Source organism: Actinia tenebrosa, unplaced genomic scaffold (genome assembly GCF_029948245.1).
Source record: "Actinia tenebrosa isolate PJP-AT-01 unplaced genomic scaffold, QUT_ActTen_1.0 PGA_scaffold15__27_contigs__length_11533743, whole genome shotgun sequence".
NCBI classification, from domain to species: Eukaryota; Metazoa; Cnidaria; class Anthozoa; order Actiniaria; family Actiniidae; genus Actinia; species Actinia tenebrosa.
This window is the reverse complement of record NW_028292575.1, coordinates 1890126-1907299: the sequence shown is the minus strand read 5'-3', so window position 1 is coordinate 1907299 and position 17174 is coordinate 1890126. Positions and strand designations below refer to the sequence as shown.

The 17174-nt window shown below is 40.8% G+C and overlaps 2 protein-coding genes across 2 annotated transcripts; both read right to left on the bottom strand.

Moving 5' to 3' along the window:
• Positions 1–1091: 1091 nt before the first annotated feature.
• Positions 1092–6983, bottom strand: LOC116286276 (uncharacterized). The gene has a single exon (XM_089030619.1). It carries the CDS (start codon positions 6981–6983, stop codon positions 1092–1094), a length of 5892 nt encoding a protein of 1963 aa, XP_088886745.1.
• Positions 6984–11475: 4492 nt separating this feature from the next.
• On the bottom strand, positions 11476–16559 carry LOC116293524 (glutathione S-transferase). Its single transcript, XM_089030762.1, is given in 4 exon segments — positions 11476–13587; positions 14705–14791; positions 15567–15614; positions 16231–16559. Coding segments are annotated over 4 exon segments (888 nt in total). The 5' UTR covers positions 16556–16559; the 3' UTR covers positions 11476–13159.
• Between the last annotated feature and the right edge of the window lie 615 nt (positions 16560–17174).

Sequence of the window (17174 nt, the reverse complement as noted above, 5' to 3'; positions counted from 1 at the left end):
GGTATTGAAAAATTGAAGTGTTTGCCAATATTTAACTCTATTTTTAACTTTCGTGATTTGGCTAAGTACCAAGTTTGCACCCCCCAATGAAACACCAAGATAGCGGACCAGCTCACATATCCCAACTTAATTACGAGCATAATCAATCGCAATTATCTTCGTATCTAAAACGTCTATTGACTACAGCTTTGGCTGAGGCATACAGTATTGGTTTCTCTTTCGGCATATGGAATCTTTGTTCCATATAAGTCCTGGGAAAATTTTTGATGATCACGTAGGTAAAAACTAAGAATACCCAAACCCAAGTTTACTGTGTCTCAAATTTTCCAACTGTACCGATGGCGTAGTAATTAATTCTGATTTCTACTTTGTAAATTACAATATTTTAAAGTCACTGATATTAAAATTGCAAAACATTGATTGGCAAATGTTACGTTCACTAGCCTGTTTAAATGAATAGCTCTAACGCTATTGCTTGTTCTGGTAAAAGTGTTAAACCAACTCAGTTTGAGTCATCTCATCTTATCAAATTTCTTGCCGAGATATTATATTCTGAGATAATTAAAAAGGTATGAATTGGAGAAGTGAAAGCTACCTAATTATCTTGAAAAGAGGAAATTCCTTTTAATTACTTCATCTTAGAGGTGCTTATTGTAGGGACCAGACTTAGACACGCGTAACTCAGTTTTCATTTAATTCGTAACGACTCTCATTACTTCTCGTCATTGAAGACTTTGTACAGTTTATGACCTTTGTATGGTTTATACGCTATTGTACGGTTCTACAACGAGAAAGTTATATTCTTAACATAAGACTTACAAATCTGAACGTAAGAAAACCGGAATTTACCTCAAGTTTGGCCTACAATAATGACTTTAGATCCTCTAACGCCCTTGCTACGTTCTTGTTACGTTCTTGCGCATGGCGAACTATGTTACCGCTGACCATATCTTACACCGCCCCCCAAAAGGGCATTGACCCTTTTTACCTTACCAAAAAAAAAAAAACGGTACTTATGATACTTATATAACAGTAACTTAACTATCTTAATTTTTTCTTTGTTCCTAGTACGTGTATTCACGCTTGTTATTTCATGGGGTATCATCAGAATCCTCCTGTCGTTCCAATAGGCTCAGCTTCCTGATATCTCTTTCGTAGCTTCCTTTGGCGGTACGCACCAAAACTCTTCGTACTACTCCTAGGTTATCAGGATATGTCTCCATAATGCGTCCTAGGGGCCATTGTCCTCGTTGAAGGCTGTCGTCTTTGATCATTACCAGATCACCTTTCAACACGTTCTTCTGTTTCTTGAGCCATTTCTGCCTTTCCTGCAGCGTTGGAAGGTATTCGGCTACCCAGCGCTTCCAAAACGAATCTGCTAAACTTTGGGCCAGCTTCCATCTTTCCCTTGCCGCGATGTTATCGTCGTTCGGGCATGGCGTAGCACATGAGTTCGGTCTGAGAAGCAAAAGGCTGTTTGGCGTCAATACTTCCATGTCCTTAGGGTCATTTGAGACGGCTGTTAGCGGGCGATCGTTTATGATCTTCTCGACTTCACACAGTGTCGTCGACAGCGTTTCGTCATCAAGTAGTTGATTTCCGACTGTGGCTCTAAGAATTCTTCTGGTTGAACGGATCATCCGTTCCCAAACGCCTCCAGTATGACTAGCGGATGGTGCGTTGAAATACCATTGGATTTCTTTCTCTCTCAATCTTTCGCGTATCTTCTCTTGGTTCCATTGTTTCAGGGCTTCTTTGATCTCCGACTCGGCTCCTCGGAAGTTGCTCCCGTTGTCACTGTACAGTTCAATAGGTGCGCCTCGTCTGCTAACAAATCTGCATACTGCTTGGATGAATGAGTCCGACGTCAGATCGGAGGAAACTTCTATGTGCACAGCGCGTACACTCAAACAGGTAAAGATACATCCGTACCGCTTAGCAGTCCCGCGTCTGTATTTGACGTGTAATGGACCGAAGTAATCTACACCGGTTGATGTAAATGGCGGTCTACCAGGGGTCACTCGAGCTTTCGGCAACGGTGCCATTATCTGTGTTGGAGTTTGCTGACTTTGACGACGGCACGGTACACATGAGTTCAAAACTCGCCGGACAGTAGATGGTCCCTTTATTATCCAAAACTTCTTCCGTATCGCCGCCAACGTTTGGTTACGACCAGTATGGCCATTATGCTTGTGGTAATGTCTGATAATCATACTCGTCACATGATGACTGGAGGGTAATATAGCTTGGTGCTTGTGGGTTTCGTCTAGTGGAGCGTTTGTCAAACGACCACCTACTCGTAAGACTCCATTCTCTGTAATCGGGCTCAGGTTTTGAAGACGATCATGTACGATCTTTGCTCCATGTTTAGTACGCATCTTGGTTGGTGCTGATGGAAAGGCCTCTTTCTGCACTAGCTTGATCACCTCAACTTCTGCTTCCGACATTTCATTCACCTTTAATGGTTCTGAAGATACTGCAGGATGTTTTGTCTTGTTGAAGTGCCACATCAGATATCGCTTGTAGCGTAGGAGCCATGCAACCATTTTACATAGTCGGTACCAACTTGACCAACGATGCAGAAGCTCATCTAAGGAAGTGGTAACATTCTTGACATCAACATTCGCTTTGACTTGAGCGTACATTTGTGCTTTGCTTCCCTTTACTTCAGCATCCTCGTCTCCTATCTCTTGCTCGTGGTCTGGTGATGACGGCCAGTAATCTTCTTCCCTTTGTAAAAACTCTGGACCATTGAACCATTTGCACATCTCCTTTTCGTCGTTGACTTTAATGCCTCTTGAAGAGAGATCAGCAGGGTTACTTTCCGTCGGAACATGACGCCATTGTTCTGGAGAAGATGCATCGTGGATTATTTGTAGCCTGTTAGCTACAAATGTATGAAAACGCTTGGATACATTTCGAATATATCCGATAACGATAACAGAGTCTGTCCAAAATACAACACGGTGTATTGGCATTTGTAGCTCTTGGCGTATCTGCTTGTTGACCTTTACTGCCAGGGTCGCCGCTGACAATTCTAGTCTTGGTATAGTTATTGTTTTTAAGGGAGCCACTCTTGACTTTCCCATGATCAGGGTACAATGAACATTGTCTTCGATGTCGACCAAGCGGATATACGACGCTGTGCCATAACCTTCTGCAGAAGCGTCGGCAAAGTGATGTAGTTCTGCACTTCGTATCTCTTTCAAGGTTGGTGACTTGTAACAGCGTGGAATTTGTACTTCCATCAGTTTCTCGACCGTTTTCTTGATTTCTGCCCACTTCTTAAGACATCCTTCTGATAGGCTTGCATCCCAGTCGTGATTGAGGCGACACAGCTGTTGTAACATCATCTTCGCGGGGAGAACAAATGGTGCCGCTAAACCTAGCGGGTCGTAAATAGATGCGACGAATGACAAGATACCTCTTCTTGTGCTGCTCGTTTCCTTTCCTTGACGGAATCCTAGCATGTCTCTTTCAACGTCCCATTGAACGCCTAAAGCTCTTTCGACAGGCAACTTTTCCATATCGAGACTGACTGACCTTGCTCGTTCCATAGACGGTACTGCTGATAGAACTTCTCTTTCATTGGAAACCCACTTGGTGAGCCTAAAACCTCGTTTTGCTAGTAAAGAGGTAAGTTCTTTGACAAGTGAAATTGCTTCATTTACATTTGCAACCGATTTGAGGCAGTCATCCACGTAAAAGCTGTTGTTGATTGTTTCGATCGTCTGGACACTGTATTCTTCTCTACTATCTTCCGCTGCCTTGTGGAGTGCGTAAGAGCAGACGCTTGGTGACGACGTCGCCCCAAACAAGTGAACGCTCATGTTATACTCCTCAGGCTCACCTTGAAGATCTCCATTTGGCCACCATAAGAAACGCAACGCGTTCCGGTCACTTGGTTGTACATAAACTTGATGAAACATCTGCTCGACGTCTGATAAGAATGCCACACGTTCCTTTCGGAAACGTAGTAACACTCCAACCAACGAGTTCGTATTATCCGGACCTTGCAGCAGCTGCTCGTTTAACGATGTTCCGTTGTAAGATGCCGCACAATCATAGACAACTCTGACCTTTTCGGGCTTTTGTTGGTGCATCACGGGATGGTGAGGTAGGTACCACCGGGGACTTGTTCGGTTACTTTGTTCCTTGTGATCGCTTGCTTGCACTTTCTCTGCGTGACCTCGCGATATATACTGTTCCATGGTTTCCGTATATTTCGTTAACAGCTTGTGGTCTTTTAAAAGACGTTTCTTTAGTAACATGAGTCGTGTTTCTGCCATTGACTTGTTGTCTGATAACTGTGGTCGCTCGTACTTCCACGGCAATCCTATTTGGTAGTGTCCATTAACGAATTCTACCGTTTTGTCCATTATCTTCTTGGCACGTTGGTCTTCTACTGAGAGGCACTCTCGAACTTCCGCAGTGCATTCAGAGAACTCGGAATTATACATGCGCACAAAGTCGTCGTGTATGTTCGTTAAGACTGGTTCCGATTCATTACATCCTATCGATTGATCAACATGGATGTAGTTCATACTTGCTCTTTGCCTGCTTCCCTTTCTCAATGGTCCAGTCACCGTCCATCCTAATAACGTTCGCAGTGCAAAGGGCTCTCCCTTCTTTCCACTTCTAACTTCCAAAGGACATAACGCTTCGGGCACGTCACTACCGATTAGCAATGTTATCTTCTTGTCTATTAACTCTGGCAAGTCAATGTCCTTCATGTGATTCATCTCACTGACATCCTGTTTGACAACAACGTTCTCTTCAGTGATAGGCAGTCGGTTGGTCGTCCAGACGTTCGTTATTCGTACACCCTTTTCAGTTGACACTCCAGTGACGTCTAAACTTAGCTGTCTTCCGTTGTTTTCTTGATCACCCGTCATAGTAGACAGAATGAACCGCACCGGCTCTCCTTTTATTCCAAGATCATCAGCAAGACTTTGCAGGCACATTGACGTATCGGATCCGTCGTCCAAGAAAGCATACGTTTCTACCTCTCGATCGCCGTCGGGAGCCTTTACTTTAACAGGGATAACCTTCAAACTCACCAGACGTGAGTCAGTCCTTAATGCGTTATTGTGGGCTACATTCGCAGTCCTAGAGTGAACCGTGCTTGGTGACTTGGTTGTTGCAGAACTGTTGTCCGTCTCACTCTTTGTTTCTACACGTGGTACTATTTTATCACTAGAAAGGCTTGGTTGACTACGTGGTCGTTGTTCATTCACCAGAGCTGTGTGAAGTAAAGGGTGATGGTTACCTTTACATCCTCCTTCGTTGCATGCTCTCGTTTTTCTGCAGTTCTTCGCCACGTGACCCCCTTTAAGACACTTCCGACAGAGTTCCCGTTCCGACGTCACGTCCATACGTTGCTTTCCCGTCTTTTCACGAAAACTTTCACACTGATCGAGATAATGTTCCTTGTCGCATCGAGGACAGTGGGGTCGCCAGGTTTTGATTTGTGAGGCCTTTTCTTCGGAGTGATTCTTGTTTGACGTCGTAGCGAGCGTAGTCACCTTAGCAGCTGGACCACCATAGGCTCTAGTTTTTATCTTCACGTCTCTGTCAGCTCTGTTATCTTGAATCAATTGACCAAAGTAAGTGTTTGCTACGGTAGCTCGTTGCTCGATGAACTTCGCTAGATGTAAAAACGTGGGAGTTAGTCCTTGATCATAAATTTGACTGGCCCTTTCAGCCCACTTTGCCTTCAACGTAATTGGTAGACGATTTACGACCTTTCCTAGAGTGTCCAAAGAATTCAAGCTTGATTCAAGTCCGAGCTCACTCGATCCCAGTAGACAGGTCTCCATATCGCGAGAGAGCTGTGATAACCTTTCACTTCCCGTTATTTTGATGCATGATCCTTTAACGACTTTGTCTAGAAATGCTTTCGATACAACATGAGTTCGACCAAAGTTCTTCTTTAAGATATCCTTTGCTTTACAGTAACCTTCACTTGGTGGCATCATCACACAATGTTCAATCGATTCTCTAGCTTTGCCCTTGCAGAATTGAATTAAGTAGCTTAGTCGATCACTGTCATGTGTCTCTCTTCCTTCGATGTTTATCTCAAAGTTTTTGATGAACAATGGGAACATCAGTGGATCTCCATCGAATGACATGTATCCTCTCTTGGGCATGCTCAATGTCCTGACAACTTCATCCATTGTCTCTTGTTGTTTTCGTAAAACGTTAAAAACTGTAGAAGTGTTCGTGGTGTGTGCCGACCGAATGTCGCCATCTGTTCGATCTTGAAGAAAATCATAATCAGTTTCATTGCTGAACACTTGGCCTTTGTGACTCTCATCTGATCTAAAGGATTGATTGCCGTCTTCGCTATACACGTGCGACTCATTAACTTCTCGCTCTACATCTTCTAACTTAACTTTGGGGTTTACATCAACGTGTTTAGCTTCAGGCTTCACTTCCACGTGCTTTACCTCAGGTTTCACATCTACGCGCTTAATTTCAGGGTTTACGTCAACGTACTTAGCTTCAGACTTTACATTCGCGTGTTGAACTTTAGGCTTTACATCCACGTGCTTACCTTCGGGGTTCACATCCACGTGCTTAACTTCGGGGTTTACATCCTCGTGCTTAACTTCGGGGCTTACATCCCCGAACTTAACTTCGGTCTTTACGTCTACGTGCTTAACTACGGGTTTCACATCCACGTACTTAACTTCGGGGTTTACATTCACGTGCTCAACCTCGCGCTTTACATCCGCGTACTTAACTTTGGGGCTTACATCCACGTGCTTAACTTCGGGCTTTACGTCCATATGCTCAACTTCGAGCCTTACATCTACGTGTTTTACGTCAGGGCTCACATCCGTATGTTGAACTTTAGATGACTGAGAACATTCTTCGAGATAATCGAGTATTTTGACTATTTTCTCACCGTCACTTTGTATTGGTAGGTCGAGAAATTCGTTTTGCGATCCATCACTATCTATTTCGTCCACCACCCGCATGTCTATCTCAGCCTCTTCGATTTCTGTTCGAAGTCGGTGTTTTTCTAGTTTCTTCTCTAGCTCCTTCCTCTCATCCAGCCGCTGCAATCGTAGACGTGCCTTCTCCAACTTAGCCTTTGTAGATGCGCGACTGCGTGTTGAAGATCGACTGGACTTTGACGACATCTACTGTAAGACTTGCGGCTCCATCTGTCGCCTTCTTCGGTTAAATTGACGGAAGCGAAGTGTTTAAACATGTGAGGTGATGGCACTACCGTCGTCGTTGTTAAATCTCTTGTCGCGGCTCGCACGGTAGCTTTCGAAGCTTGGTCATTAACAGTCGTCAGCCATTGTCCACACTTCAGTAAACACGCACCTCTCCGTTGAATCTCGTTGGTGTGTTCTTTGGTGAAGGTCTCTCTTTCGTGCAAATCCATTAGCTGCATCATTTTGTCATAAATCCTTGTCAGTTCTTTGAAGGTAGATTCCATTGTGTTCCTCTTTTCTTCAACTAAGTGTTTGTCTGATAGTTTAATTGCTCGGTCGATTTCGTTATAAATTCTTGTCAAGTGTCCTTTGTAACTACTATAGGATCTTTTGAAGCTTGTCAGTTTCTCTGAAAGTACTCCTTCCACGTCGTCATACGGTATGTTCGTAGTCCTCAGTCTTGGTGGTAGCATAAGTGTCTTTGATAATCCATAAATATCATGAACATTAATTGGAATCCCTGTGTTCAACGGCCCATGAAGATTGTTCCATGAATTTCCTGTTGATTCGTAGAAACTGTGTGATGGGATTCCTGTGGTACACCAATGAACATCGGTTGGCGGTATTCCTGTGGTCGGCGGGTGAAATTCGCTAGATGGAGTTCCTGTGGTCTCTGAACTAACATAAACATTAAGCGGTCGACCTTCGGCTCTTGACAAACCATTAACAGGAACATTACATGTTGAAATTGCCATAGCAGGGAATTCATAACTTCCTGAAATTCCAGTAGTAGTCGGCGAACCATAAACATTGACATTAATTTTTGATATGCTAGCGTTAACATTTCCACATACTTCGCTTATCGGGTTTTCAGACTCATCTTCGTTTGTTTCAGTTGACATGTCAACTCAGTAATTTCCATTCGTCGTAACGTAACAATTTTCAGCTCTTTATCACTAGTTTTCCATTTGCCTTTTACCTTAACTTTGGACGACTTGAGAACTTGATGTAGGGACCAGACTTAGACACGCGTAACTCAGTTTTCATTTAATTCGTAACGACTCTCATTACTTCTCGTCATTGAAGACTTTGTACAGTTTATGACCTTTGTATGGTTTATACGCTATTGTACGGTTCTACAACGAGAAAGTTATATTCTTAACATAAGACTTACAAATCTGAACGTAAGAAAACCGGAATTTACCTCAAGTTTGGCCTACAATAATGACTTTAGATCCTCTAACGTCCTTGCTACGTTCTTGTTACGTTCTTGTTACGTTCTTGCGCATGGCGAACTATGTTACCGCTGACCATATCTTACACTTATAATCATCACGCTTCTACGAAAGTGCTAAGAACACGACACAAGTTGTCGGAGCGAATCCTTCCATCAATTTCAGTTTTTTAAAGTTGCCTATAAAGTACGTATAGACAAGTAGAATAACTTAAAGAATTGCGTTAGAAAGCAATGAATGTCAGCCCTAAATTAATCGACAATCGAAACAGCATAAGTATATAAAGGCATCAGTTGGACAATTTTTTGTTTCGTCTTGTGTAGTTAGGGCGTCAACAGATAATGAAGAGTCTTCAGCTAGTCGTAACGATACGTAAGAGGGCACAATCGAGACCTTTAGCACCAAGTTCTTGCCAGGTACTGCGAACCTCAAACTGCATTTTGAGGCCTGGTGTTTACCGTCAAACTTTCGACATTTTGCAAGGCGTCACGATGACGAAGTTGTCACTGGAAGAGCCGCCATATTGAATTTCATGCCGAGCCGGTACATGTTTTACCTTTAGTTAGGCTGGAGGCCTCTCAAAAATGTCATTACCTATATCATGCAAGTTGAACTCTGCGAGTTTTCACTCTTGCTACAATTAGCAATTATTCGCCGAAGGCGAAGTGAATATCGGGGAATATTTACCACGACGCGAGTTGTGTACAGAGTAACTTATTTTTATATACAATAACTTAATAAAAACAAACAAACAGAAACTTTTTAGTTTGCGTGACAAATTCAAGCAAAACTTTTAGCAAAACTTTTAGGTCATACTTCGTTGCCTTCTTAGTATTGATAGGAATGGTATTTACTTTCATTTTTTCAATTTCCTCATCGGAAATTGTAGCAAAACGATTGCCGGCAGATGCCATTGTTGCCGACTCAATATTCCGAGATTCAGAGGTGAATATCGTACAATATTCACCTCCAATTAACCAATGAGTGCTAATTTACCGTATATGGACCTCATAAGATAGCCTCAATCATTGACTTTGACTGATGAGTACATAGCAATAACACCTTAACTTAACTAAACAAATCTCTAGCGTTTTTCTCAATGACCTCAAGTTAAAATCATTCCCTAAAATAAGGTTTCGAGTTCTGAATATTTCAAGCTAATTTGCTTCAAAATTTAGTTAATGATGATCTTATTAAACCCAGAGCTTTCACTAATCACACGATACATTTTTAGGTGTTAAAGATGATAAAAGCAAAGCTTGTGTTTGTCTTTATACTGTTCCTTCTCAAGCACAAAGTCACCTACGCTACGATGTGGCAGACTCGAGGACATTCAGAGCTTGACGTGTACTTGCAAGGATTCTCTCTTGAATCCTCCAAGGTAGAAACAATCTTTGAATGTTATAAAAAGTGTGAGGACAACATACATTGTGCAAGCATCAACATGAACCTGACGAACAAGACATGTGAACTGAAGTACTCTACCAAGACCAGACACCCAGAGAAGATTGTTAGCCAACAAAACACCATCTACATGGAGATACGAGATGCTCTCGGGTTTTCTCCTCATAACCCAATATTATCCTGTAAATGGTTCAAGAATCTTGACAACCAGGTAAAAACAGGTGTTTATTGGATGAAGTTCAATGAGCCATCCTCTGCGCCATTCCAAGTGTTCTGTGACATGACCACCGATGGAGGAGGCTGGACCCTTGTCTACAGCTACACATTTACTCAGTACAGTAATTTTGAAACAGGGTCAAATGCAGTCACTCCAATACCAAACTGGCCCGTTGCCAAGCCTTTAGGAAAATCGGTACCAGAGTCAACGACAACTCCAATCAATGAGGCTTCTCGCTCGGCCATGGATTTTTCTCTGTGGAAGAAGATTGGTAACGAGATCCTTCTGAAGCCTAATATCACTAACTGGGTAGCCTGTGTAGAAGGAACGGGAAGTCTTGTGAATTGGGTGGCAGGAAGTGTGACCTGTAGAGTTGTCAAGGCGATTACACCAACCTGTACCACTGTTGCTCCAAATACGCTTGATACCACAAACTCTTGCGGGCCAGCTATACTGCTCAATACAAATAAATATATTGATTTAGAAGGAAGAACCGACTATTGCCAGCCTGTCCATGATCCTTGTGGTACCAAATCCGATAATAATCTGACCAATGTAGCCAATCCTGGTGGAGCAATTTACATTCGCTGAGAGAGGAGTGCATCAAATGTGGTGCGTTCGGCAAGCACAGAAGACTGAACATCCAAGACAACTCACAGATCATAACTGTTACGTATGCACGGTCTATAGCATATAATTCGGGACTTGTCGAGTTGACGATAAAGAACAACTGAATGAAAGATTAATATTTGAATAACTTAAAATGCACCTGTCAACTGCCTAGCTATGAGGCTATTCTAGCTCATCATTAGAGTGAAGGCATTTCACCCGTGAAATAAAAAATACTATTCAACGTGTAATAGTCAAATAGACACAAAAGAAAGCAATGGAATTTGGGTCTACTAAAGTGTATTAGTCTAATATCTATTTCACGGGTTTAGTGACTTCACTCTATAAAACTGAATATTTAAGAAAATTAGCTTAGTAAATACCTTTCAAAGTCATTTGAATATTATAATGAATACCCTAGAGAATTGTAAATATGTAAATAGACTATATATATAATGGAAGTGTGGTCCCTCTGCGCACTTTAATACATTTTGACGGCGAGAGTCAGAGCCGAACGCACATCCGCCCACCTTCCGCAAGCAAGCATGACCTAACTCCTAACATATGCCACTCCGAGTTACATGGGCCTTGTTCCAGGCCAGAGTGGGAGTCCGCATACCTCATTAATATAAATACATAGGGTAGAATATTATACTATCAAATGTCACGATACAGTAGTGCTCTGCCGCGACCATGACGTTGCCGTGACCGAGCATTCTCATTTAATAGTTTAATTTTCCTAATAATTTAATAGTCCTACGAAATATTTCGTAAATCACATGACTTCGTTGGACTGGAGGAATCACGATATCTATTAACAGAATATTCACAACACAGGCCATTGAGCCAAAAAGAAAAAAAATTATTAACGAGCTATACATTTACACGAGTTAGAAAATAAAATTCAATTCACTACTGATTTGTATTGATTTGTACGTCTGCGAAATCCTAACTGGTTTCTGCCTTTTTGAATTTCAGAAAATATAAGAGCAATTTTTGCCTTCAACAATTTTAACGTCTTTGAATAGTATTGGTCACTATCGACCCCAAGTTTATTGCTGGGGGAAAAAACTGTGCTGGAAACGAACAAAGTTAAGGATATTGAAGAGGGGAGGGGGTTGATTATAAAAGAGAAATAATTCAATATTTAAAATTTTGGTTTTGTATTTGTTTTTTTTTTTTACATATATTTTTTAACAAATTTTTTTTTGAACTGTGATATGCATGAACCCTTACATGAACCTGCTTAATACGGACACCCTGTTATTACGGACACTTGATCTTGTCCCAGTGATATGCATCTACTCTTACATGAACCTGCTTAATATTGGCTACGTATCTAGAAAATGTCGCATCAAGTGATAGGGCATTTTAAACTTTGAGCAACATTCTTTCTCCCTTTGTGATTTGTCAATCTAAGTACCACTGTTGGCAAATCACAGGAACCCATTGTAATGTCACATCCACATTTTTCCAGGATAATATTTAAAAAATCTTTTGGTGCATGTGACGTCATAGTGGCCATTTTGGTTGACTTGAACAAAAGATTTGGTCTTGGTTTCTTTTGTCATGTCATCCAACAAGGCGGCCATGTCTTTTGTCCTTGCGCATCTGACGTCATAGCCACCATGTTGGATGACTGCAACAAAAGATTTGGTCTTGGTTTCTTTTGTCATGTCCTCCAACAAGGCGGCCATGTCTTTTGTCCTTGTGCATGTGACGTCATAGCACCATGTTGGATGACTGCAACAAAAGATTTGGTCTTGATTTCTTTTGTCATGTCATCCAACATAGCGGCCATGTCTTATGGCCTTTTGCATGCGACGTCATAGCCACCATGTTGGCTGTCTTGAACAAAAGATTTGGTCTTGGTTTCTTTTGTCATGTCATCCAACATGGCGGTCATGTCTTTTGTCCTTGTGCATGTGACTTCATAGCCGCCATGTTGGATGACTGGAACAAAAGATTTGGTCTTGGTTTCTTTTGTCATGTCATCCAACATGGCGGTCATGTCTTTTGTCCTTGTGCATGTGACTTCATAGCCGCCATGTTGGATGACTGGAACAAAAGATTTGGTCTTGTGTCTTTTGTTATGTCATCCAACATGGCGGCCATGTCTTTTGTCCTTGTGCATGTGACATCATATTCCCCATGTTGGATAATTGGAAGAAAAGACTTGGTCTTGATTTCTTTTGTCATGTCATCCAACATGGCGGCCATGTCTTTAGACCTTTTATTTTCATAGGAAGGGATAAACATCTTCAATACAAATCCCCATGGTTTCCATGGATACCAAAACCCTTCAATCAAGCAATACCACTATTGAAATATCAACAATGTATCTTGCAGTATTGTGCAACATGGCATGATGACCCCAAAGAAGCTTTGATGATGTTATATACGTGTATAGTAAACCCTCTATACTATAAAGAATTTGATGTGAAGTGCTTTGCATAAGCATTGACTCTCTTATATTATATATACTTCAAAAAAATTTTCAAAATTTTGGACTGAACTTTGATAGATTAACTTCTATACTTCCAGAATGGAAGCCTGTGTGCCGCTTTTAGATATCTGGCCAACTTTGGTCGGTTGCTAAAATTTTCATAAAATGCTTTCAAATTAGGGTACTTCTCAAGCACATCAATTGGTGTGGCTTTACCATTAAAACCAAGATTACCAAACTCAACATGGGTGTCTAGGAGCTCAAAAACAACATAGTCAACCCATGTTATACGATCCCCTACCCAGAACATCATTTGGATTTCTTCTGTTTCAGATTGGTCTTCAGGTGTTTTTTCAGCTTGGGAGTCCTTTATATTAGGTGGGGGAGGTGCTAATCTTTCAAAGTATCTTAGCCAGGGGATGACGACTTCGTTGATATGCTGATCTTTGGTTTGTGGGGAAAATGATGAGCTGTACATGACTGGTCCAAGTTTGTTTCTAAGATCATCTGTGAAGGAAATACTATTATTTTTTAAGTAAAAAGAAATTCAAACCTTTTGACACTCACCCCTTCTCTCCTCTCATTTTATTTCATTTCATATTCTTTCCTCCATTTTCCTCTTGTATTCTTTTACAGCCATTGTCAATCACACATGCCCTCTAGTGATTGTTTCTGTCACGACGAAGAAGGTTTTGGAGGACGTCAATCACAAGGCGTTTCCATAACATTGAGGGAAAACACAAAGCTATAAGGGCACTTGCCTATAGCATGTCATGGAAATGCCTTGATTGATGTCCAGCACGTTGGGACAAAAACAATTATTGATAGAGCGGCATGTGTGATTGAGAATGGCTGTAACTTGTTTAAAGTGGTCTCCTCCTCTCTCATAGTCACTCCTCTCCTCCTTGCCCTTCCTCATCTCTCGCCTTCATCTCCTCTCTTCTTGTCACTTCTAGTCATCTCCTTTCTTTTCATCTTGTCTAATTTCATTCCATTTCATCACATTTTCTTTCCTCTATAATGGTCTCCTCCCCTCTCATCTTCACATCTTCACTCCTCTCTTCTTGCCTTTCCTTTTCTCTCTTCTTGATATTCCTAGTCTTAATCTCTCTCTTTTTCTCATCTCAATTGTCTCCTCTTGCCTTATTTATGTCTCATTTTACCTATTGCAATTGTCTTGTCTCATCTTTTCTTCTCTCCTTTCCTTTTGCGTTGTCTCCCCTCCTCTACTCTCATTTTAAAAAAACATCCTTTTTTCACGAGGGTAGCACTTAACAGCCAGTGGCTAACAAACCTGTGGCCCTCATTCCGTGATTGAATTGGAATTTAGGAGTTGATTTTTGCGGAGGGAGGAAAACCAGAGAACCCTGAAAACCCTCAAAGCACAGGAGAGAACTAACAAACAAACTCTACTCATATACAACACCAAACCCAGCTGGACTCGAACTCGGGTTGCATTGATGAGAGGTGAGCCCTCACACCGCTACTCCACCTGTGCTTTCCTCATTTGCTTTTCTTTCATCTCTCCTCATCACCTCTCATCTTCTCTCCTCCACTTCATTCTTTTCCTCCACCCCCCCCCCTATACAAATAAGTTCACATAATTGCAAAGGATCTTACTGACCTGCACCCTGTACTATCACCTCACAAGTATGTAAATCCTGACAGTCACAGTCAAGGCCAAGTGAACGACCAAGATGGTGCATTATTGCTGTTAACAAAAAAAGTGTCACTTGTCAAATATGAGAAAGGGTTGTTTAACAATTATTCGCCGAAGGTGAAGTGAATATCGGGGAATATTTACTGAGACGCGAGTCTTAGAGTGGCGAGGTAAATATTCTCCATATTCACTGAGCCTGAGGAGAATAATTGTTTTAGCATATACCAACTTGTGTACAGAGTAACTTATTTTTATATACAATAATCCAATAAAAACAAACAAAAAAACCCTTTTAGTTTGCGTGACAAATTCATGCAAAGCTTTTAGCAAAACTTTTAATAGCAAAACTTTTAGGCCATACTTTGTTGCCTTTCTAGTATTGATAAGAATGGTATTTACCTTCATATGTTCAATTTCCTCATCGGAAATTGTAGCAAAGCGATTGCCTGCAAATGCCATTTTGTTGCCGACTCAATATTCCGAGATTCAGAGGTGAATATCAAGGGTGGATCCAGGGGGAGGGTTCCTGTGGTAAAAATACGGCTGGGATTCCTTTGCCCACAAAATTTACCCCTGAGACCTCCCTTCAAAAAACCCTGGATCCGCCGTTGAATATCGTACAATATTCACCTCCAGTTAACCAATGAGCGTGTGCACTCTTAAGAAGTACACAAGTTGGTATATGCTAATGATGAATATTTAACAATTATTTGCTGAAGATTAAGTGAATATGGGGAAATATTTATGAGATGTGAGTGGATAATAGCAAAAAGTAGAACACATAAAGTAACATTGTATCACAAATATTTTGTAAGTGCAGTCATACCTCTGCTCTGAACAAGCTGAAGACCATTTCTGGTGGTGATTGCAGGAACTGAAGAAAGATGGAAAAAGTAAAGAAAAGACAAAGAAATAAATAAGAAATATGAAGTCAAATAAAAAAAAGGAAGCAAAATTGAAAAACGAAAGGAAGAGAAAAAAAAGATGAAAAAAAAAAGGAAATAAAAAGAAGAAAGAAAGAAAGAAAGAAAGAAAGAAAGAAAGAAAGAAAGAAAGAAAGAAAGAAAGAAAGAAAAAAAGGAAACTTCAAGTTTATGTAATATTCCAAAGTTATTTCTCTCAAGGCTTTACTTTTACACGGCTAAAGTAACCAAGAAAAAAATAAAGATCAATTATACCACCTTTGAAATAAAAGCTTAAAATATCGAGTTTGCTTTCCCGAATTATAAAATTTATTTACATGTATAAGATTAAATTATTTTTTCCCGAAGAACTTGAAAATAAGGCAACAAGAATTTAGAATAGGGAATAGAATTATACTCAAAGAACCAATAAAAACGTACCACCTCAAAAACTTTATTCACACCTGTTTTTGTCCAATCAAATATAAACTCCACACTTTCAAGCACATAACGGAGGAATTTTACGTTTGTAAAAAAGAAATAGTGAGAGAAAAATGCTACTAAACAAGGATAAAAACGTAGGAAAACCTTACCTTGTCCCGAAAGTAAAGAGTCCAGTTTGTATTCCTTTGTCTTTGATAGCCGGCCATTCATCCTTAGTGTAGTTTGTCTCTGCATATTGGACGCCATTGTCTTCCATGATGAAGCGAATTCCCTCAGCTCGTCCACGAGACCCGAAGTAATGTAACGTTATATCTCCAAGGTCGGTGATGGGAGCACAGCCATGTTTGCCATGGACTATCTTGTTGAGTTTATTAAGCAGGAATTGTGCTTTGCCGCTGTATAGGACAGCTGCTATGAGAGCTACTAAAGCGAATGTGAGCTGAATACCCGCGTTCGACCTCTCCGCCATGATGAATGGGATGAAGTGAGGAAGAACACAGGAAGCCCAAAGAGTATAAACGATACAATCACGCGGTTTACTTTGAAAACTCCTAGAATAGGACGATAGGAAGGAAGGAAGGAAGGAAGGAAGGAAGGAAGGAAGGAAGGAAGGAGACAAAATAAAGATAGGATGAGATCAATATTTTTTTTTCAAAAGTGACATTGAAAAATGACCCAAAATGGGAGGAGAAGACGAAACCAAATCAAATATGAATATGTTTATAAATAAGAAATCCAGTAAGGAAGGAATGAAAAGAAAGAAAGAAAGCAAAGGGAATGGAACAAGAACACAGAAAGGAGGGAAAAATTAGAAGGAAGGACTTAAAGGATAAACGAATAAATGAATCACACACAAAAAAAGAAAGATGGAAAAACTCAAGAAGAATCGAAGACGATGGAAAATAAATAAAGGAATGAAGGAAGCAAGGAAACAAAAAAGAAGACAAAATAAAATAAAATAATAATAAAAAAAAACAAAAAAAAAACTGACTACAAACAAAGCGCGTGCGGGATTCCTGTGCTTACTAGTTTCCAGTGCCACGAAAATGTTTTCTGCAAAGTCATTGGCCCGGTTACTAAGTGCTTGC